Below are 25,628 nucleotides of genomic sequence, written 5' to 3' on the forward strand. Positions count from 1 at the left end.
GTTCTTCATTGTCAAATGATTTGTTATTTATAATCGGATGTCTTCCTGCTCTTGACACATCTGGTGATCTTGGCCAATACATCATTCTAATTTGTTCACTGGACGAAACATATCCTTTTCTGCATTTCCTTTTGACTTCTGGATGTGTTCTTGTTAGATTGTTTTCAAAATTTACATGCTCCACTGATTCTTCTAACTGGGGACTATTTGAAACTCTTTCATCAGAGTAGGTTTCAAGTTTAGTAGCTTTTTTGTGAAACGATTTTTTTTCTTGATTTAGTTTTTCGTCACTTCTTATTCTATTGGGTATACCTAAATACTGTTTTGGTGTGTTTTGTCTTTCAAGCTGAACATTTTTGTTTGGGCTTTTTACTTTTTGTAGATTTTTATCAAATGTAACAGGATGACGGTGTTCATCTCTTCCTTCCGATGTTCTAAGTAATGGACTTTGTTTGTTAAATACAGTAGAAAGGTGAATAACTTGAGTGTGGTGATTGTCGCAGTTTCTATTTTGGTCTCTCAGATTTATTTTTTTTAAATAATTATTTCTCGAACTGTTATTGTTATTAACATTTTCCATATCAGATGACCTCCTCTGTCTATCATGGTTTCTCCCGGAGTCTTGTATCAAATTTTCTTCTTGTATTTCTTTAAAATCTTGACATTCCTCATTACATCTTAAAGGATCAACTATCGCCACCCGACACCCTGAGCTGTGACTAGATGTATCACTTTTATCGGTATCCACTATAGATGTTCCTAATTTCAATAAATCCAAGGAGGAAGGCTGACTTCTCTGTATATCTGATGCCACATGAGGACTGTGGCTGTAATGTGGTACATACACTGAAGGATATATTTTGTCTAGAAAAAGAAGAAACAATTTCATTATAAGAATTTAGAAGTCAATATATTAATAACCAGTAATCTAGAGGGTAAAATTTTCCAGAAAAATTCAATAAGTTAATATAATTAAGTTTAAATCATCTTTCAGACCTGTGAGCTAAAAATAGTGGCATCATAACAATATGGTCTAATTACAGTGAAATACTGGCATATAAAAATATGATAAATGGTATACAGTAAAAAATGGTCGTCTGATACTTTACTTTCTACTCATGGCAGGATTCTCACTAACTAATTTTTCAAAAGACTTCAGAAATTCATCATTTTCCCCATTGTGAGTCAATAAATCTGAATAAAATTGATATCAAAGTCCAACTCATCATTTTATTCTTCCTTTCAAAACAAAATGGTTGGGATTGAAATTTAGATTAGGAATTTTGTTTTTTCTTTTTTTTTGTATGTGTTGATTCCTATACTCAGTTCATAGCATCACAATACAACTTGGGGCCCCATCTTTTCAGAAGAATCACCATGAGAACCCAGTTATGGTTTGTTTATTCTAATAATAGATTATACTAAATATTACACATATGTACTTTCACGGTACAACAATCTGTAAATACTTGTAGTTTGGCATTGCACAAGGTCATGTTTTTCTCTGGCTGTTATTGACGTCTTTACACTAAATCCATTGGATGTTGGACGTGTACTGATTGATATTTTAGTCTTAGATACATGATTTTTTTCATTAGTTGTTATTGGCTTTGAACTAGCTGTCAGTAACTGCGAGTACTCTCAGATCTGTACTTATAGTGTCTTTTTGTTTTTGGGATATATAAGTACCCGTCCATGTCCACTTTGTGATTTTGTTAGATGTATTTCTAATTGTATCCATCTGATGAGTTAAGCCTTTTTCAACTGATTTTTATAGTTTGTTCTAATGTTGTACTGTTACACCACTGTCCCAGGTTAGGGGGAGGGTTGAGCGCTCACAAACATGTTTAACCCTGCCAAATTCTTTATGTGCCTGTCCCAAGTCAGGAGCCTGTAGTTCAGTGGTTGTCGTTGGTTCATGTCTGCTATATTTGTTTTTTTGTAAACTGTTTTCTTATAAATTAGGCCGTTACTTTTCTCAATTGAATTGTTTCATATTTTTCATGTCAGGGCCTTTTATAGCCGACCATATGGTATGGGTTTTTCTCATTATTGAAGGTCGTACGGTTGCCTATTATTGCTTACATCCACTTCATTTGAACTTTGGTGGATAGTTGTCTCATTGGCAATCATACCACATCTCCATATTCTTATATTAGGCAAATACAGATGATCGTTTTCATGCTTTTGTAAAATATATACTGTTTTTATCATATATATGTGAATTGAGTAATTGACATACTTAATCATGAAACTTTAATTAATTTTATGCATGAATGTTAGACAAGGATGGCAGTTTAAAATTATCTCTGATTTCATAAGTGAGAAACTAATATATTATGTAGGGCATCCAGCTGTGAAAAATATATCTATTCTAGAAACAGGTGTGCTACTTGTTTAAAATCATACACAGGTGTTTAATAATTAACTTCAAAGTACTCTTTAGTACATGTACACCTAAACAAATAGAAATCAACTTTTCTTATATGGTGATGTTTGATAGTACAGTTTATGAAATTGGTAGTCGAACTACTGTATCACTAGCCTGTCAACACAGAGGTTACGAGTTTGAATCCTGCATGTGGCAGGTGTGCTCAACTCCACTCTTAATTGAATAAGATAGTAATTTTTCCTACCAAAGGTCGGTGGTTCTTTCTGAGCACTCCGGCTTCCTCCACCAATAAAAAATGACTGCCACAAAATAGCACAATAACGCTGAAAGTGGCGTTAAACACCAATCAATCAATTAATGTAGGAAATAGGAAGTAAATAATTAAATGAGAAATATGAAGTTTGAAAGTATTAATTTAGTTCTTAGTGTTAATTTTTAAACATGCATCCAGACCACATCATAACATAGAACTCAGCAGGTCACAATGAATAAGGTTGCTCTTTTGAAGTGGTAAAAATAAAGACCCAGAAATAGTGTTTGTGCTAAATATACATGTACTCAAATCAGGCTTGTCTCTGGGTTTGGTTGTGGCCAAGTTGTTCATCAAATATACCATGCTCTAACCCTGAACTCTGACCCGGTTTTTTAGTTGATCTATTAAGTTTAATCGGCTAAATAACCATTACTTTCTCTTCATTGTGATTATTTGCATGGAAAGGTTAAGTCATGACACCTTTGATTTTAAATATTGAAAACTAAAAAGATTCATCCTTTCATTCAAATTGTGTGTACAATGTCTGAAAAAGACTGGCATTTTGGTAAGTATATACTCGGACAAAAAAAGTGATATTTATTCTGTACGTTTTGACCTCCAACTCAGAACATCAGAAAGGGTTGTCTGAACTATGTATGGTAAACACTGACATAGTTGTTTGGCCCTTGTCCTCTACATTTTGTCTGACATTTCAATGTTTTTCTCCCCTCTTATCTTCCTGTTAATAATGTGTGCCAATATTGATAGATTGAGTGTATTTTTTAACTGAACCTGTTGGACATTTTAAAATTTGTTTTCATCAAATTTTCACAACATTATCACACGTTAAATTTTAAAGTTTTTTTTAGGGCAAAAATTATGAGTTAATGAACCCACTCCTGTTCAAGCATCCAGGATTGATGGACTGATTATAGTGAATGAACCTAGTTATGTGTCGTCTTTTCTAATAATAAAGTTAATACTAAGTAATAATGATGAGTTTTTTTTATAAATAAATACTGCTTTTATCATATATGTGTGAATTGACATATTTAATCATAGAACTTTAATTTCATGTATGGATATATCTCCAGCAGTGTTAGGCAAGAATGTCAGGCTGAAATTCTACCTGAATTCATTAGTGTGAAACTAATGTCGGTCATCCAGCTGTAAAAAAAAATATCTGTTGGAAAACAGGTGTGCCATTCATTTAAGATCATACTCAGATGTTCATCAAATACCATTTTAGTACACACAAGCAATCAACTTATTCTTATATGTAGTTAAAAGAGAAGTACCTCTGTCGGACCTCTGACTCTGAACATCAGAAAGAGTTGTCTGAACCAAGTGTGGTAAACATTGACATAGTTGTCTGCCCTTGACATCAACATTTTTATGACGTTTCAATGTATTTCTCCCCTCTTATCTTACTGTTTATTTTGTGTATCAATATTGATTGATTGATTGTTGGTGTTTAATGACACTTTCATTATTCTTAGTTATATCATTGCGGCCATTTTTAATGGTGTAGGAAGCCGAAGTACCCGTAGATAACACTAACCTTCATCTGGAAATCGTGCACTTATATCAATGATTAACTAGTCATGATGATATTACTTCAAAAAGTATTTCAATGGATTATTGAAATTAAGACTATTGATAGATATTATACATTTTATATGATGTTTGTATTATGCATCTGAATTTGGATGAAGTCTGACCTAGTCATTTAATCTGCACTGTTCTGTCATCATTTTGATTGCAAACTGACCGATACACAAAATCCATTGACCCATAGTGCAATTACTAAAGTGAGGCAAAAAAAAAATTGTGTTTCAAGTAGCCCGACAGACCCTAATTTATAGGCTCCAACTCCAACTTAAAAAAAAAAAAGTTATGTAAAAGCCTTTTAGTGACTGTGAATCATAATAAACAAAATGGCTGGTTATCACTAGTTTGCTAGCAGTTCAGTGGATGAAATGCCACATAAACAAACGTCCATGACAGTTTAACACTCAAAAACATACGAACAAGGGTTCAATGAACTTCATGATGAGATTGATTGAAGAAAAAAAAATCCTAACCTGCTGACCCTATTTTTTGGGGGCACGCCACCGAAAAACACCTTTTTTTTTTTTGGCCTGATAAAGTTTATGTATTTCACACTTGTAAATATGACTCTTCAGAAAGGGTTTTACTACAAGATAGAAAAATTACAGGTAATCATTTTTCTATACCAAAGCTACCCTGTGGCCTGGGGGTCAAGTTTTTTAACAAAAACAACTCATATGTAATGTATATTAGTTACCTGTATTGGACCCCATAAGAAATCCTATAGGAAGCTCAGATGCTAGAAACGGATGCAGGGCTGCTTCTCTTGGTTTAAATCTTTTGTCTGAAATTAAAGAATTATTTTTCAATTTCAATTACTGAAGAAACACGAAAGTCATCCATGCCTTTAAAAATCTTAATAAATACTGCCTGACCTACTGACTTCAAACAGGCTCATTTGCTCATCTGGAAATCAAACAGTTTAAATAGATTTCCTAATCAAACTATCTAATTTATAAAATATCATTTTGTTTTATTCATATTAAGTAATTTCTTACTCAGTGAAGTGTTATTGATTTTCAAAGTGAAATCAAAGAGTTTAAAATTGATTTCCTAAGCAAACCATCAAATAAATTAGATATCATTTTGTTTTATTCATATTAAGTAATTTCTTACTCAGCCATGTGTGTTTGATTGTCAAAGTGACCTTTCCAGATAATTTTAATAAGGTTAAAAGACTAACGCCACATTACCCAAATTGCACAGAGTACCCAATTTGCACCCATTTTCCAGTGGAAACCTTTTCTTAGAGACTAAATAACTTGTATTTTATAATTTACCATTATGCACATCTATCAACAAAGCATAATATATTTTAAAATGCACAAAACTGTCACATTATATATCAACTGATAATGTATCACGTGAAAAAGTGAAATCTACGGAAACGTCTCATGCGACGTCCACAAAAAGCCAACTTTTGAAAATGAACAACTAAAACATGTCCAAGGTATCCATTTCTTACCAAATTAATAGTAAGCATGGGCTATTATCAAACTGTTTTCAAAATGTGAAAAAATAAAACAAAAGATCAGATATTCAATTTTTAAGGTAGTGAACTTAAGCATGGATGCAATTTAGGTACAGAATCTTGGGTTGTTTGGAGGTCAGTTCAAACCTATTTTTCTATGATTCAGTATGGATTCAAATTTAAATATGTGAAACTACCCAGTATATAGTATGTATGCATACATCTACAAAATAAACACAGAATGGAAACTTTTTTCTGGGTCTTAAATAAACGTATGTGAAAAGCTGTCAAAGTAAATGCAATTTGGGTACCCTCACATTAGCCTTTTGATCACAACGACTGCCTTTCTTTTTATAGAATAACTCCCTACCTGGGTTATACTGCAAACAGCCAGCCAAAAATGAACAAAACTTTCAGAATAACTCCTTACCTGGGTTATACTGCAAACAGCCAGCCAAAAATGAACAAAACTTTCAGAATAACTCCTTACCTGGGTTATACTGCAAACAGCCAGCTAAAAAAGATCAAAACTAGTAGAATAACTCCTTACCTGGGTTATACTGCAAACATCCAGCCAAAAAAGAACAAAACTTGTAGAATAACTCCTTCCCTGGGTTATACTGCAAACATCCAGCCAAAAAAGAACAAAACTTGTAGAATAACTCCTTCCCTGCATTATACTGCAAACAGCCAGCCAAAAATGAAAAAACTTGTAGAATAACTCCTTACCTGGATTATACTGCAAACTGCCAGCCAAAAAAGAACAACACTTGTAGAATGACTCCTTACTTGGGTTAAACATGTACTGCAAACAGCCAGCCAAAAAAGAACAAAACTTGTAGAATAACTCCTTACCTGGATTATACTGCAAACAGCCAGCCAAAAAAAGAACCAATCTTGTAGAATAACTCCTTACCTTGGTTATACTGAAAACATCCAGCCAAAAAAGAACAAATCTTGTATAATAACTCCTTACCTGGGTTATACTGCAAACATCCAGCCAAAAAAAGAACAAATCTTGTAGAATAACTCCTTACCTGGATTATACTGCAAACAGCCAGCCAAAAAAGAACAAAACTTGTAATCTCTACACTTAAGGTGATCCATTAAATCCTGACAGACTGGAAAAAACAAGAACCAGATGTATTGTGTGCTATTGATCACTTATTTATCATTACACTCCTCCTCAATACTGTCACCAATTAGCATTATCAAAATATAAATTTTACTATATGTGTGCAGGACATTATATTTTTATAAGTTTTTGACAAAGGGAAGTTCAACATGGAAGGAATTAAAATGGGGTCACACATTTTGGCATTACCAGATGAAGCTTTTTTCAAGAATCAAGTCTGGGAGCAGTAAATTAAGATTTATATTGGACAAAATATCTGATGGATATTTTATCAATTGTTCGCAGAAATTTCATTCACATCAGTTAAGTAATTGAACTCTATAAACTTGAATTTCATTGTCATAGAGTTAATATACAAGATAGCAACAACCATGCTTTATCAGACACATTTCACAGAGATACATTAATATCACTTAATTTTTTTCCACACATTTTTTGCAAGGTTAACAATAGATTATCTTTTGTTTTTACCATTTTCCTGCGTGTTAGTTCCGGTGAAACTCTTCAACTCGCTGTAATATTTCCCTTTCTGGAATACATTAGTAGGTAGTAATCCTAAGATCTCAGTCATCTGAAAAATAATAAGCAGAATAAACATACCTCATCACCTTATTTTTATATGTATGCTTGACAAATTGTATTGACACTTATCTATTGTTGAAGACCATATTTTGGCCTCTAGTGCTACCTTTTTTGGTGTTGTTTGGTTGCTGTCATTGATGTACTGTGGATTCATTTATATTTTTTTTTGTGGATACCAATTTTCATGGATTGAAGAAAACTTGTATATTTGTGGATATTTGATTTCATGATTTTGTCAAAGTCTGTCATATAAGCCCATAGATGATTTATACTTCGTTGAACATTTAAATTCATGGTTAACCTGTACCGACGAAAATTTGTATCCAACGAAAAATAATGAATCCACAGTATACCTCATTCATATATGAGATGTGTCAGATAGAAATCGACCTTATGCAAATGAATATCAATACATCTGTTGACTTATTTTGGGTTGAAAAAATCTTTATGGAAAGTCTGTAACTGTTTGAAAATTGAGTTGTTGTAAGAACCCTTCTTAATTAATCGAATGTTCCGAAATCAAACAGAGTCTTATACATGTATATGTATACATGCAATTGCATAAGGTCGATTTCTATCCAACACAGCTAATATGTTATTCATGGTTATTGTTTTTACTTTTCTATAATCATTACATAAATACATAAATTTTTGGTCAATAGCTGAATTTCAATATAAATAAGTTGGTGTACAGTATAACATAGTATTATTTGTATTCCTTTTTATTCCTAAATTATTCTAGAGTTAAGCCTTTTTCAACTGATTTTTATAGTTTGTTCTTATGTTGTACTGTTACACCACTGTCCCAGGATAGGGAGAGGGTTGAGCGCTCACAAACATGTTTAACCCTGCCACATTCTTTATGTGCCTGTCCCAAGTCAGGAGCCTGTAGTTCAGTGGTTGTCGTTGGTTCATGTTTGTCATATTTGTTTTTCCAAAATTGTTTTGTTATAAATTAGGCCGTTAGTTTTCTCAATTGAATTGTTTCATATTTTTCATGTCGGGGCCTTTTATAGCCAACCATACGGTATGTGTTATTCTCATTGAGGAAGGCCCTACGGTTGCCTATAATTGCTTACATCCATTTTATTTGAACTTTGGTGGATAGTTGTCTCATTGGCAATCATACCACATCTCCTTATTTTTATATATGTACCCGGTACATAAAACTGATATTATTTCGATTTCTAAGACGGAAGAATGTGTGATATCATTGTCATCAGTGCTGATGACTCATTCCTCTCATCAAAATTATACCAGAAACAGATACCAGCCTAATGGTCCTGTTAAGTGTTGTTCTATTGATGTTGCATTAGCAAACAAAAAAATTATGAGCATCACAAGAAAATATGTGAAGGACTTTTTAAATAAATTTGTCAAATTTTGTATAAAGTAATGGTGGCCATCTTGATTTGTAGATGGGTCACCTAATGCAATAATTCAAATTATTATTCCATTTAACTCTGGTAGGACTGGTCTCATTATAAAAAAGGTTTCATTTTATTTAATTGGATAAATAAAAAGATGTATACCTCAATTCTACAGCAACCCAATGACAAAAATAAGAACAAGATGTATAGAGGACAACATGCAGTCTAAAACAACAGACTGGTGTCCATATAATATATCAAGCATTGAATCGTATGAGTCTACAAAAATTGTAAATAAATTGAGCAGAAACAATCAAAGATCTGCCATTCACACTCAATTCTCCAAATACCGAAAAACATTAAAACATGAAATATGACAGCCACTGTGAAGAGGTCCCATGGAAATGTGGTGGGTTTTAGATCTTAGATCCTGTATTTTTTTTAATTAATAATCTTTTTAAATGGTACCAGATTAGTCAAATGATTTTTCATGTACATAGTATGTTGTATCTGATAATAAACTCTATTTACTTTAATTAGGAAATGAATGCTTCTTTTTGTAATTCTATTGGGGTGTAAAAAAGTTGACTGAAGCACATTTTGTATGAAATGCGAAAGCGCTTCATTCAAAAAAATGTGTGCACGATCAACAATTCTACAACCCTATCAAATTACTAAAAGAAGCATTTATTTCTTATAATTACATTTTTATGCTAAGACCATGAAAAAAAAGTTTTATCAAGTTTTTCTTTTATTTACCTTTTTTGTGGAAGCACATGTCATCACGACTGTAACATTTCATTTTGATATGAAGTTAATTTTTCAATGATGCACAATTGTTGTTAGCCATTCAAACTAACGGATTCTCGTGAAACGTACATGAAATGTAATTATTTTAATTTGAGGCTAGCAAAATTGTTTAACTACCAAGTTACCTTTTTAACAATGGATTTCTCATCACTACCAAGAAACAGTGGTTTCCCAGCATACAATTCTGCCAAGATACATCCAACTGACCAAATATCTATTTCTGAGCCAAATGGAATACCAAATATTACCTGTAATAATAAAAGTATATTCTTGTTACTATAACTGGCTTAATTAAACATCAAGCACATGTTTAAATAATGCTAAGTCATTATTTTCTTTAAATTTGATCCCCAAAATACCCAGGTGGACCTCTTATTTTTTTTTTACCTAAATTTCTACGAAAAGAATTATTTTAATATTAGACCTGACTTTTTTCCAGAGTTTATTTAAATGGACAAGAAGACCGTTCCGTTGTTAACTTCTACGCATTTGGTCTCTGGTGGAGAGTTGACTCATTGGCATTTATACCACATTTTATTTTTATAATTTACTCAAAAACAAACAAAAGTCTAGTTTACACATCAATAAAATCTGGAGTAATGCATTCAGTGTTAACTCTTTTAATTTCTTATTCTAACAATGGTCGATTGTAAATAATGTTTTATGTGTGTTAAGTGATTTCAGTCAATGTTGACCTTAGATAATTTTTGGTGTCCTATTTAGGCCCTCTAAGTTTTAAGCTCTAGTGATTTCTATTTTTGATCTTCATTAATTTTGGTCTCCAGTGTCCATAAGGGAGAATATTCTAGAAACATGTATCATGCACAGAAATCAATACATGTAGCATAACTTCTTTATTACAACTTGGTCTGGACCCCTGCAGTAGACTCAGTCCTAAGGGTACCAGCAGCTAGTGCTTTTATTGCTGGCATAGGATTTAAAATGATATATCTTATTTGATATTTTCCAGTTCATAAATTATGTAATGTTACTTAAACTAAGATTGCAACTCCTTAAGGCAAAATTGACCTTTCTGTACCGAAATTGGTTAAGACATGAATGGTTTCTGCTGTTAAAAACTAATTTCATTTTGAATGCTTTTAGCTTGCGTAATTTGTCAGTGCATTTTTAGTTTGATCTTTTCGATTACAAAAGGTTGTTCTCCCGCCTTTTCCATTTATTGAGTTTAGTTTACATCAAACCAGTTCAACAGGTAGATTATCAACACATTTTGCATTTATAGGCATGATAAGAACTTTCTTACACTTTGTCATTTATATTGTAGATGCATGTTGCAGTTTATTGAGTAGGTCAACTGTTCTGGACAATTAAGGAGTGTCTAAAATTGCATATCAAAAAACTAGTTGGTTAGCCATATTTTTGCAATGGTTTTGTTTGTTTTATTTCTTATTGAGAAATTAGTAACTCTTATTGAGAAATAAAAAAATCTTTTTGAGAAATAAGAATGTTTTTTTTTCATAAAGACATTGTTAAGGAGAATAAAAATATAAATTCTTCACCTCAGGTGCTCTATAGAGTGGTGTTTGAACCTGAAAATCTTCATAGTAAAGAGAAACCTCTTTATGTATGTGATGGATGGCATTTCCAAAATCTATAACCTTCAATGATCCAAGGTCATCCTCTGAAATTTAAAACATATAAGTAAAACAAATCCTTTTATTGTAACATTAAATTAAAGGAATACAGTAAAATATCTAAATCGGGGATGGGGGCAACAATATAAGTTACATATTTTAGATAAGAAAATGACATAAGATCAGGAAAAAATCTTTCAAAAAAAATTGAAACGATTTGTGTCATAAATTTTTTCGGGTAGGCTGATTTTAAGGTCGGTAGGTAGGCAATATCAAACAATTCAAATTTTATTTTTGGCCTTGCATGGATACTGCAATCATTTAAAGTGGGCTTCCAGCCTTTCAAAGTAAACTGATTATAATTGATTATGAAATTTTACAATCAATTTTCTTGTTGGATTGCCTCAACTGTCCTATTTTCTCTTGCAATCAATCGTTAGAACATCACTAAAAAAAGCAGGTGCAAATTTACACTGAACCGTATTTCAATCTTGGTAACTAAAATAGTGAAAATATATGCAAGAAGACATGTCACCCTTTCATGAACACCAGTCTTTGCTATTACTCCTTAATTGCAACTACCCAGGAAAGAAGCATAAATGCTAATTTTCAAGACTTAAAGTTGACCTGAACACAAGACCCAGTAGGGAATTCAAACCCAAATCTCCTGAACTGAAGGCTAGCACATTGCACATACCTACCAACTTCCACGATTTTGACCACTTGACCCGATTACACAATTGTGATGGTGAAAAAAACTCTATAACACAATTTTTAGAAAATCTACACAAAAAACACCCATGGGGATTTTCAAAAGTTGGGAGGTATGATAAGAAGACCATCCATTCCTTGTTACTTTTGTTCCTTCTTGTGTGAAATTTTAGACAAAGCTTGCATAACGTCAAGTGGCAATTATTTCATGCATATTCAGGATAATATTATAACTTAAAAAATAAATATGGCATAGCAAAAACGAATTAGCAATTAGAAATATGTCACCAAGAGCCAGTGCACGTCAAGTTTAAGGGGGACTATCGAACATGCACAACCGAAGGGACAGGAGGTCAGGCTTTCACAAGACTTGAGCGATGGTAGGCAAAACTATAAAGCAAGCAGCAAGTTTAACAGTTTTATATAAAAACAGATCTAAATGATGATAATGATGCCAAAACAATTTACAAATAAATAAAGTCCAAATGTTCCAAATAACAAAGTCACTAATTTCACTAATCCATTCACAGTTTGAGTTTAAGTCCAAAATGTTTGAAATATTCCAAGTTAATGTTGTCCGGCTTGAACGATTACAGTTGTGTTGAGCTGTCTTTTGAGTACGGGTTTCTCCTGAGTAGCTGAGCCTGGTTGGCTTTTGAAGCACTCCTATCTGGATAACACCGCAGAGACTACACTCACGAATAACTGTTCGACCCCGATATTTAAGGCGAATGCTGAAAACTACTCATAAAATGACAGACATTGATAATTTTGATAATTGAGATAATTTGAGTATTAATACTACTGTTCAAAAATGTCCAAAGGTGAAATATGAATAATGTCAATTACAGAGATATACAAGTTAATTACATTTATAATACTAATTAAAACATAATATTGCTCAGATTAATTAATGACAATTGACAAGATACCAAAGTGTTGCTATGAGCAATTATTAATAAGCGACATGTTTCACCAAATTTACCTGAGTAATTAAATTAAAATTTGTCAAACAATTATTTCATAATTTCATATTTTCTAAAATAATATATTTTCTAAATAAAATTCACTTTAAAAACTTTTACATAAAAGAACACCTATGACAAATATAGGATACACTAAAAATATGACTAATTGTAACAATTCAGAAAGATATTTCATAAGAAGGACATACACCTAGAAACAAAAGAAATAGGAATTTCCAAATTTTTCATTAAATGTATTTTAGTCATTTTTTTATTTCCTTATAAATTTTTTTAAATTGAATTATTGTTTCCTTCTTTTATACAACACTCCTAAAATTGATATATTTCTGTTATTGTGTCTGATATATTTATAATACTGTGGATTATTGTAATTTCTTGGATATTATTTTTCATGAGTTCGTGAGTTAACCACAAGTTAAGTCTTTTACTAAGTACACCAATTTTCTAATTGATTTGAAATGCAGATTATGTTTAAACCATGAAATTTTAATTTTTCCTCAATCCAGGAAAAATTAGTACCCATGAAAATAAATGAACCCTCAATACCCATTTTGTTTAGATTTTTTTCCACAATATTTTTCAGGTATTCTGGATTTCCCCATTATCAAACACTCAAATTTAAAAAATGTAGCTAATCCCCAAAAGTCAAATCAATCATGTACAAGCTGAATGGATATTTAAAAGCAAAATTATTCATCTAAGTCTGTAAACATAAAATAAATGATACTGAGAAACGCTGTGACAGTATCAGATTGGCTTTTCCCGATAATAAAGCATAACTGTATCACAGTTAGACATTTATTTTCCTTATGTGACAAATAAACATCTTAAACATTATGGACAAAATTCCCAAGTTATACAATTATAAAAATCAAATAAAATTTTATGTCCAATGTGCAAAGACAATGAATTTGTTTTAAATCAAATAAAATAAATGATTTTCACCATCAAGACTAGCAAATGCTATTTTCTTCTAATGGTCTTGCGGAATTAAGTTACCGATGCAGAGACTAGATAAAAGATAAATTGATTATCCCATCACTGAATTGTGCAATATGAGGTTATTAAAACCCATCAAATTCACTGAATCAGATGATATTACGCGTAATCTTGCTGATCTGTATCGGTTCAGATGAAATAACACCGATTTATATGTAACAATTGACTGTAAATTGTTAAAATCCATTTTAAAATCAGATTAGAAAGCGAAGTAAATTACCTAGGATTTGTTGTAGATCAAAGTTAATTTGTCTTTATGTGACAACTTGTCGCTACCTATTTTACTTCTGGTCTTATTGTTGGTCATTTAAATCCGTTATTTTGCTATAACTCTTTTGCTATAACTCGGCTTCCCAATTGAAGTTCTGTAAATTACAGTAATGTATCAAAAATCCATTTAAACTATTTATTTAGAAACTAACTATTTATTTAGAAACTGACTCAATACACAGACCATGAAATTATTTTTTATATAGTTTTTTATATTATTACCTTTAATAACCACTCATATTTGAATTAACCATTTACAATATAAATTATTTAGATTTTATTTTATTGTCTTGAAATTAAAGCAGATCTAATTAAATATTAACATTTAGAATTTAATGAGTTCTGCCTGAAAAAATATTGATTCCAACAGCTTATAACAAATACTAGATTGGTTAGTATTCCTTTGATGTCCAGTGGCAAATATTTCATGGATATTTAGGATGAGAAAAAATTAACGGAAATCTAATATGTAGATTCTGCATAGAGGGTCAATCAGGTCCAATAACAGGAAATTTGGACTGTAAATTGAAACAGAGGACATGTTCAATATAGCCCCCACTCTGAGATTTGTTGCAAATATCCTTTGATGTCCTTTCCTCTAGACATAGGTGTGTATTTTGACATAAGAAGTCAATCAGCAAATCCTGTAACACTATGTATGTGTGAGCTTGATTGATTGATTGATTGATTGTTGGTGTTTAATGCCACTGTCAACACTATTGGCTTTATCATGTCATCCAGTCACTGTTCAATTCAAATATATATTACCATATAAACTTTAAACAATAACTTTGTGACAAATACAAAATAAGTAGACACTATAACTGAAATTCACATATATATATATATTGTGTATGGGGTCAAATGTTGCATATAAGAATTTGCTTCTTTATCTGCAGACCCACTGCAATTTATATTGTATACTGTCGATTCATTTATTTATTTTATTGTAGTAAATAAACCATTTTGTAAGACGTTTCGGCCACTTTTATTTATGTTGGTACCGATTATCCTGGATTTAGAAAAAAATGTATTTTCATGGCTATTTGATTCACTATAGAAAATTTGTACTTCATAAAGGTTTGAATTGAATTGAACAATTGGTTCAAGTTTACCCACAAAATCCACGAAAATTGGTACTGTTATGTATTTATTTTGATACTAGCTTAATACTCAGATCACAACCTTATCATAATAAACTCTTGTTACTATTCAACTTTTGTTAATATAGCTGACTATTTAATCTTGTACCATTGACATTATTTATGCAGTCTACTATTTAATCTAGACACCCACTTAATACTCTGACCACCCAACTCATAATGAACTCTAATTACAGGGTTGTTTAATGACCTTGACTACACATGAGAATAATACTATTTTATTTCTAATGTTATTATTGACCATTTAAACTTGTACTTTTGACATTAATTCTTTTGACCAGTTCCAATTTACATAATGTTTTATTTACTTTTTTTAAAAGCTGACTCAATACCTAGCCCACCAACTTATTGTATTGAAATCGATGGAAATTCAATGTTCAGTGGCAAATATTACAGGCATATTTAGGATGAGAACATATTAATGTGAATACTAAGCTCTACTAAAAAACAAAAAGATGACTCAATATCTAGACCACCAATTTATCATAACAAAATCAATGAAGGTTTAATGTTCAGTGGCATATATTACAGGCATATATATGTAAGATGAGAACATATTAATGTGAATACTAAGCTCTACTAAAAAAGAAAAAGATGACTCAATATCTAGACCACCAATTTATCATAATAAAATCAATGGAGGTTTAATGTTCAGTGGCATATATTACATGTATATATATGTAAGATGAGAACATGTTAATGTGAATACTAAGCTCTACTAATAAACTAATAAATACTGAATTTAAAAAAAAAAAAAAAAAAAAAACACTTTAGAATTACAAGTTATACAATTTACAAACATTAATTTCTACCAAAACAGTACCATAATACAATTATATTGACCAATAAAATAATCCAAAACTGTTATCAAATACTATCTAAAATTCTGAATTTTTCTCTTCTTTGACAGCAGTTTCAAGGTTTTATGTAATTTTTACATCATGTTTAAATGGAAACAAAATCTGGCACAGAAACTTCAGTCTACTTTTCAAGTGCAAAAAGTCAGATATCATTTTGAATGCAAAATAAAAATATTGCTTTCTAAAACAAACATGTCTAATTAAATTGTAATTCTAATCTTATTCTCCATTCCTTTAATCTTTATCTAAAAACTATGGTCCAACCACGAAACTTACTGACAAATGTGATAATTAGAAACTGTTATTAAATACTATTTAAAATTCAGATTTTCCCCCCACTTCTTTGTATATGAATATGAGATCAGTTTCAAGATTATATATAATCTTTCAGCATGTTCTTTTAGATGCAAATCTGATGCAGAAACTTAAGTCTACTTTCAAGTAGAAAAAACTCTGGATATTATGCATGCTCAATAAAAAAAAATTTCCTAATTGTGGACATTCAAATTGTAAATTGAATCTCAAATATTGTAAAAAAAAATATTTTTCAAGTTTGTAAACAATGTTCCAAATGCAAAACTGGATAACTTATGACTGCACAATTAAATATATTTAAAGATTTGGTTTTTAAAACAAATATGTCGATTTAAATTGTAAATTGAATCATATTCTTCAATATAGTACCAGTAAACAATCGTATGACTGACAATCTGTTCAGAAAATTTGATCCCTTTGGTATTAAAAGTGTCAACAATACCAATCTTTAAAGTGCGGTCTGGCAATAAAAGTAATTAACAAATCTTGACCCCCAGAAGCTTTAAAAGAGAAAATTTAAAATCTTTATTATGAATAACAATATCAGTCTTATTATCATATTTATTGCTTTAATAGATTTAAATGTTTTATGAAATAATGGGGGACTACCCTAATCAACCCATAATTTCTCTCCATTTAAAATATTATTAAGACACAGCTAAAATATTAAATTAATTAATCAAGTGGAACAAAAAAACAAGAGGTACTAATGACAATGTTCCAAGTACTTTAACAATATGAATCATAGAATATTGTGAAATTTTAACAAGCCCTTATTGCAATTAAGCTACAGATTTTTAATTACAGGATCATGTTTTTTCCTCTTTTTTTTTCAAACCAAGATATACACTATAACCCTTTCATTGCAATCAGAAAGTCAAATAGACTTCTAACAAATTATTTATAAATCTTTCTGATTTTTCATTTAAAACTCAGCTTTACAACTATTAAATGACAAAGCAATTTTTTACAATAAAAATTAATTTAATATAAGCAATTGATTGTTGATTTTTGTGTGTGTAATAATCTGCTTTTAAACAATTGAAAAACTACAAATGGTCAATTCAATGCAGATCTTTTCTGTCTACCCTTTTTTAAGCAATGACATTGCAATTTAATACAATATAAAACATTTAAATGGTCAATTTAATATACACGAACAAAGCAGAAACTCATATTTTTAGAATGTGTGTCATCTAGTCGCTTACTCTCTGAAACAATAACACATCAGGAAATATTTTTTCCTCAAGAAGTTATAATTAGACTTTTTCAAAGGGACAAAACAACAAAACACAACCTTGATGTTATTAGTAAAGTCCTTGAATGTGATTGTAAAAAATAGAAAGCATCTTCAATTCCAATGGACAATACTTGATAATTGGAAAATGCTGGGATGTAAATATTCAAAATGGACCTTTACTATAAATTATATCACAAGAGTGCACAAGCTGAAATGTCTTTCTTGCCTGCTTTACTGACCTTTGATTTTATGTTGATAGTCCTACATATAATGTTTTACTATGAGTATCACATAAACTTAACATGATCCAAGAAAATGAGATCAAAGTCAAATAAAACAAGCCAGAAGTACATGTACACTTTTATTCAATATACGGAATATAGCTGACCTATTGCTTATAGTAAACAAGAAACAGACCAAACCATGAAAACTTTATATTGACCAAGGAACCATGAAAATGGGGTCAAGGTCAGATCAAACACGCCAGACAGATATGTAAACCTTACACTAATTCCATGCATCAAATATAGTTGACCGATTGCATATAGTATCTAACCAGGATAACTGGTTAAGGAGCAATGAACCAAGACAATGAGGTCAAGGTCAGATGATACCTGCCAGACAGACATATAAACCTTACAATCATTCCATACACCAAATATAGTTGACCTACTGCTTATAGTTTAAGAAAATAAGACAAAAAAAAAAAAAATTAACTTTGAGCAATGAACTGTGAAAATGAGGTCAAGGTCAAATAAAACCTGCCAGACTGACATGTACATCGTAAAATATTTCCATACACCAAATATAGTTGACCTATTGCATACAGTATAAGAAAAACAGACCAAAACACAAAAACTCAACTTTAACCATTGAACCATGAAAATGAGGTCAAGGTCAGATGACACCTGCCAGTTGTACATGTACACCTTACAATCATTCCATACACCAAATATAGTAGACCTATCAGGCCTCTACCATAATTTTTTTTTCAACTTGCCCAATAGGACAAGTACATACCAAAACTTACTTGTCCGAATGGAATTGTAACTTGTCCAAAAAAAATCTAAATATTAACTTTTTTGGATTTTAAGTTGATTCAATGAACAAAATGAATTAAAACAATAGAAAAGAATTTAATATCCTTTTAGAAATATGAGTCGAGAACAATTGAATCTAGTCATGTCACAGGACTTATCGACTTAAGTTATAGTTTTCATTAATGCCAAAGTCTCATCAGACTCTGCACATGAGGCACAGTCTGGTAGGCCTGTCAGTCTACACTCATTTGATTTGTATCCTGGTCTTTTATGTTGATAAAATATTGATTATTATGATTAATGTCTTACTACAATCTGCATTGTTTTTAATATATTAAAATTTCTATTCAAATGCAATCAAAAATTGTTTGGTCTACATATGATCGAATATGATTTTATGAATTTTATGGTCAATAATTTCATTATTTTTTTAGATATTTTTGTTAAATAAAATTTATCATATTTATTATCAAGCAACAGAATAAGGTAGGGAAACAAGGTACTGGTTTGTCTTGGTCCTGAAATGTCTCCTACGGTGCCGAACGGTCTATCAAACATGGGGCTGATTCGTTTTCGTGCCATGTTGAACTGTCTTGTTAGTTGGATAAGATTTAACTTGTCCCATCGGACAAGCTTGATATGGCTTTTACTTGTCCGACCTTTTTTTCCTCTGGTACCGGACAATAGGACAAGCGTTATTGTCGAGCCCTGCCTATCTGATAGTATCTGAGATATGAACTTGACCATGAAAACTTAACCTTGTTCACTAATCCATAAAAAGAGGTTGAGGTCAAGTGAAAACTTTCTGACAGGCATGAGGACCTTGCAAGGTAGGCACATACCAAATATATTTATCCTATTACTCATATCAAGAGAGAAATTAACATTACAAAAAATCTAAACTTTTTTTTCAAGTATTCACTGAACCATGAAAATGAGGTCAAAGACAATGGACATATGACAGACAGAAACTTCATAACATAAGGCATCTATATACAAAGTATGAAGCATCCAGGTATTCTACCTTCTGAATTATTTAAGCTGTCGCCAGATCACTATCCCTATGTCTTGCTTACTGGGACAGAAGTCGCAGGCTCCACAAAAACCTTGAAAAATTATTGATTGATTGATTGATTTATTGATTGTGTTTAACTCAACTTACAGCACTATTGGCAATATCACGGCTGTCAGTTTTCATTTGTTGAGGAAGCTAAAGTGCCCAGAGAGAACCAATGACATTTGGCTCCTTCGAACATAAGAAATCAGAACTATCACCGGGAACCTCGAATTATACTTAATAATGACTTTCAGCAATTTCCATTAATATTCATGAATGCATAATTTTTTTTGCTATGCCTCATTAATTGTAGTAATGTACATGTATCATTTTTTTTGCTATGCATCAATAACAGTAATTATGTTATTTAGGATTTGTTTTTTGCTATGCCTGATTATTAAACTAGTTATTTACGATTCCTGTGTGCTATGCCCGATTTCATTGTAGTTATGAACAATTTTTGCTATGCCTGATTTACTTTAGCTACATTATCATACAGAATATGCATGAAATTAAAGAACCTTTGTGAGCACGCTCTCATACCCAAAGCCCTCACATTGTCACTGGACAAACAAACTCTCACCAGATTCGTAAGTTCAAAGACTCATAACTCTACAAAAGTCAACTGATAAAAATTTTCTTGTGGATATGCACATTTACATATTATGTCCTCATTAACTACAAAGTTTCATGAAATTCTGTTGTGTGGTTTCAGAGGAGTTGCGATGACAAATTGTTGCAGTAGTATATTGAGGCCAATAAGTTCAAAGGGGCTTAACTCCTAGAAAAAAAATTGAATCATAATTTCCTGTCGATATGCACATCTACATAGTATGTCCTTATTATCTACAAAGTTTCATGAAATTCTGTTGTGTGGTTTCAGAGAAGTTGCAATGACAAACTGTTACAGTAGTATATTGAGGCCAATAAGTTCAAAGGGGCATAACTCCTAGAAAAAAAATCAAATCATAATTTCCTGTCGATATGCACATCTACATAGTATGTCCTTATTATCTACAAAGTTTCATGAAATTCTGTTGTGAGGTTTCAGAGGAGTTGCGATGACAAGAACAGGACTGACGGACTGACGGACTGACGGACAGACGGACAGATGGACAGGTCAAAAACATTATACCCTTCGCAACTTCGTTGCGTGGGGTATAATAATTGCTACTGGACATTAAACAAGCAACAATCAATCAATCAATATTTTAGTTGTGTGTGATTCGTTGAGAAGTTTTTGCCAAATGATATCCGCTTCCCATGCATGAAAGATGTTTGAAATGACAGAATCCACCTGCACTGTATTATTTGTTGATACCCTTGGCTTTGTTAAATCATCAGCAGCATTATCAAATTTGCTGTTTCAGAATCTAAAATGTTGGTTAATTCAATGTTTGTACAACAAAATGAAAATGTTATACCATTGGTTAGAAATTCATATTAAGGACTATGTTAGCCACAAAATTTTGGTGTAACCTTTTGTAAATATTACCAAATTTTTTATTGATTTTGAAACAGCAAGTAGTTTCTCACTTCTCTACTTTAAACAGTATTTTATTAAATAAATTGAATTGGATTTGGCAACAGGCTAAGCCTATGGACACCCTCTCCACTTCTTTCTGATGTAAGCTTAAAAGATTTTGAACATAGTAACTTACTTTTTTTTAATAAAATATTATCAGGTTTCAAATCAGCATGGATAATATTTTGTTGTTGTAGAAAACCCAGAATGGTCAACAGTCTGATGGTTACCTTCCTTATGCTTGGTATTAACTGTAAAAGATGTGTAATCTTTTAATTTAATATGCTCCCTTCAAATTACCTGTAGTTCCGTATTAGCAAACGTGTAAATTTGCATGCAACTTCGATTTCCAATATAGCTCCATGTATACTACAAAGATATCTACCCATATTTTTTGTTCACATGTGAAAGTAATATTAACCTATAACTTTGTTTGAAACAAGTAACAAGAATTTTTCCTCATTTGGTCTTTGATGGAGAGTTGTCTCATTGGCAATCATACCACATCTTCTTATTTTCATAAAGGCACTGCAAAAGCTGTGCATCCGTTTAGAATCCTCTTCTTGACCTTTGGCCTGTCACAAATCAAAATGGGTTCATAGATACTATTGTATCAAGCTTGATGAAAACTGGAAGCAACATGTAGTTTCTACAGTGACTAAGCTTTTTCCATAGTGTGATCAGGTGACCCTGGTCTTTGAACTCTAACCTTGGTACCAAATAGACTTCATCCTCTCCTCATTGATATTTGTTCAAGACCATATGAGTATTTGGATTATACGCATATGGTCATGACCATATGCATATATACTTATATGGTCCGGGTGATTAACATGATGAACGTTGAAAAGGTTTCCCATTGATTAAGAGTTTCTAAAAATGAAATTTTGACTTCATGATTTAATGAAATAAAGTGAATTTTACTTACAAGTAAAAATCACAGTAAAAAGAAATTTTCATGGTCATTATCAATTTGTCCTTACGAAACGCAATATGGCGACTTTGGAAAATAACTTCAAGAAATATCTCAATGAACTGTTTAGCAAGAAGTCAATTGCTTAAATCACAGGAACATTGGTCATTGAATCCTCTTTTTTCTTCTTTTTTTAATTATTTTGGTGTTTAAATTATTAAAATGACTTAAGTTAAATAATGTGCTCTTGCTCCTATTCATACGATCTTACAATGACAGTAAGATCGTATGAATAGGAGCAAGAACACATTAATTCAATGAAAATAAGTAAAAATAAGAAGAAATTTGTTTCTGAAATAATAATTTAAACACTAAGAAAAAAAGAAAAAAAGGTCCACTTATGGACGAAAAAGTCAACAAGATAAAGGCGATTTTGTGTTCAGAGAATGAGCTTTGTGTTCTTGCGAAGAAAGTTAAAATTTATTCGAAAAATACCTATATGGTCTAAATACACATATGGTCCAACCCGTAAATAACCTAAACGAGTATCATACTCATATGGTCATGACCATGCAGGTATGGTCCAAATACTCATAAGGTCCGGAACATATTCTTTGTATCAAGTCTTTTTCAAGGTCAAGTTCAATCAGTTCTTTATTGTATGCACTCTTACTCAGTAAGTGTTACAAGAAGAAATAAAGATATAACCATTAATAAAAATGGCAAAAATATAAAATTTACATGTATAATAAATGCATATACATTATGATAATATGATACAATTTGTGAACAGATGGATGTCTAGTACAATTTATAATATGTAGAATATATTTTTAACCTACCGTACTAACCAGACTCATTAGTTCTAGATAATTACATAATAAAGTAGTAATTTTCTTTAAGCTGCACAAATGACATTTTAGTGCATCATACGAACATTTAAATGCCAGAATAGCTAACAATATCAAAAATAGACTTTTTACAGTATAGTAAATTTCAAATTACATAACATATACATTATACAATGTACCAGATGGACTATTTGGGTTTTCTTGTATTTTTTTCCAAACTTTATCATTCTCATTTTGATTTTTTTAAATTGTGAAGATAACATATACGAAATGACCTCTAATTCTCATTTGGATTTTTTTAAATTGTGAAGATAACATATACAAAATGACCTCTATCATATCTATATTGTTCACAAATGACCTCTACAGTGACTACAATGTTTTTTCATAGTGCCATCTGGCGACCTTGACCTCTGATCTATAATGTTGGTATCATAAACATGAAGGGTTCATCTAATCCCTATAAGAACAAGTTGTTCCACATTAAGTGAGGATCAGATGTCAGTGGTGACATCTCTATAATGCCAACAATCATTTTCAAAAGTGATTTCATATTTTGATTGAAGTCTTTCTATCAAAACAAGAATGTGTCCATAGTACACGGATGCCCCACTCGCACTATCATTTTCTCTGTTCAGTGGAACGTGAAATTGGGGTCAGAACTGTAATTTGGCATTAAAATTAGAAAGATCATATCATAGGGAACATGTGTACTAAGTTTCAAGTTGATTGGACTTCAACTTCATCAAAAACTACCTTGACCAAAAACTTTAACCTGAAGCGGGACAGACGGAAGGACAGACGGACGGACGGACGAACGGATGCACAGACCAAAAAACATAATGCCCCTAGGTGAGGCATAAAAAAGAAGAACTGTGAACTATTGCTCACCAATGATACCTCCATTAGGAATATATGGAAATCAGGAAGTTAATAAGCAATGAATGTGACAACCCCTCTCATGGTGAAGCATTCTCACTTGAACCAATAATCCAAATTTCAGAAAGATGTGATGAAAATTTCATACACAGCCCTTATGTTTGTGTGTAAGAATATATATATAAGTATTTGGTTAACAGACAGTTGATGAGTGATGAACCTGAAAATGTATCAAAGGGTAGATCATGCTCTTATGAAGCTTGATACCGAATTTCAGGTAGATCTAATTTGTAAGTCCTGAGAAAAATGTGAAGAAAGTTTCATGAGATGGAAAGGACAGATATCAACCAAGAAAGACACATTCCTTTGGTGATGATGGATGGCTGCTTAAAGTCCAGCGGTAAACTTATATGTATATTCAGGAAGAGAACATGTTAATGTAATATGAATATTTACCCTGCTTTGTACTAGACTGACACGCTGAATCGGGTTTTTAATGTGTTAGTTCACAAGGTAACAATCTGCAGGAAGACATGTCACCTTACCCGGACACATTATTCTGACTACGAGCAGACCAGTCTTTGCTCTTACTCCTTAATGTGGTGTGCTTAGTGGAGAAGCAGCAAATACCAATTTTTTTAAAGTCTTCCGTTTGACCCGTTCGGGGTTCGAACTGACGACCTCCCGCACTCGAGGCGAACATGCTACCACAAAACCACTGGGGTGGCTGTGGTATAATATTTACTGTGAATCCAAAAAATTTTTAGATGTTTTTTTTTATTCTTGCAAAAATTGCAATAGGTTTCGCAATAAGGCCAAAAAAAATATATGTCTGTTTAAGGTTACATACTTTAAAAAAATAGGGTAGGTAGGTTGGTATTTCCATTTTATTTTTTGTGACATGATTTTGAGTCATACTATTTCGTCTTGTCGTGGTCCGAGTTGATCAAGGGCCGAGTTTACCCGTATTTTTAATTATTGGATTATTTCCCTTGGTAATTGGTTGGAAAAAAATTGTGGCAAAGTGTTTATTTCATCACAGGAGTTGCGAATTTCCTTAAATACAGCTGTCATATTCACGATTGTGAACATTGGGATGTATCAGGCCATTGATTTATATTATTTGCAACACTAATTTTGCTTTTGACACGAGTTCAGTTTATTTTTCACTTTACGACGGAAATAAAATGACTTAGGGTCGGCGCTCTAAAGTAGGGTCGGTCGGGTAACCGTAAACAGACATATATATTTTTTTTTTGGCCTAATAAAAACTCACACTTTATACTTTGTTGTATTAGTTTGGTGCAGCATTTCCAGAATTCAAAATAATTAATCTTGTTTTTCGGTCAGTTATCCAACAATCGCAATAATTAATGCATGCAAAAAATTCTGTCTTTACAATAACCCCTTTTTTTAAGGCATACAATAGAGTTACAGGGGGGGTTATGATGTTGCAAACGTAAAATGTTATTTTTCGCAACGTCAAACTGTGAAATATTGTGTAAGATGCATTTTCTGACTGATTTTAATCATTAGCTTGAAAACGAGTACATGGACCTTCTTTTTCAAAACGACATTAAGCTAGATTATGTATGAAGAT

At 31.7% G+C, this 25,628-nt stretch overlaps 1 protein-coding gene across 1 annotated transcript in view; it reads right to left on the minus strand.

The window, feature by feature from the left end:
- The window catches only part of LOC127737146 (probable serine/threonine-protein kinase DDB_G0268078), a 48,966-nt gene that overhangs the window by 4,175 nt on the left and 19,163 nt on the right, over positions 1–25,628 (minus strand). The window contains exons 4-10 of the mRNA XM_052247678.1: positions 21,522–21,636; positions 11,145–11,266; positions 9,750–9,872; positions 7,334–7,433; positions 6,765–6,848; positions 4,954–5,040; positions 733–864 (exon numbers count right to left, since the gene is read on the minus strand). Of these exons, the coding sequence (XP_052103638.1) occupies positions 733–864; positions 4,954–5,040; positions 6,765–6,848; positions 7,334–7,433; positions 9,750–9,872; positions 11,145–11,266; positions 21,522–21,636 (763 nt within the window). The remainder of the gene's footprint in view (positions 1–732; positions 865–4,953; positions 5,041–6,764; positions 6,849–7,333; positions 7,434–9,749; positions 9,873–11,144; positions 11,267–21,521; positions 21,637–25,628) is intronic.

This window comes from Mytilus californianus, unplaced genomic scaffold, assembly GCF_021869535.1.
Source record: "Mytilus californianus isolate M0D057914Y unplaced genomic scaffold, xbMytCali1.0.p SCAF_4, whole genome shotgun sequence".
Lineage (NCBI taxonomy): Eukaryota > Metazoa > Mollusca > Bivalvia > Mytilida > Mytilidae > Mytilus > Mytilus californianus.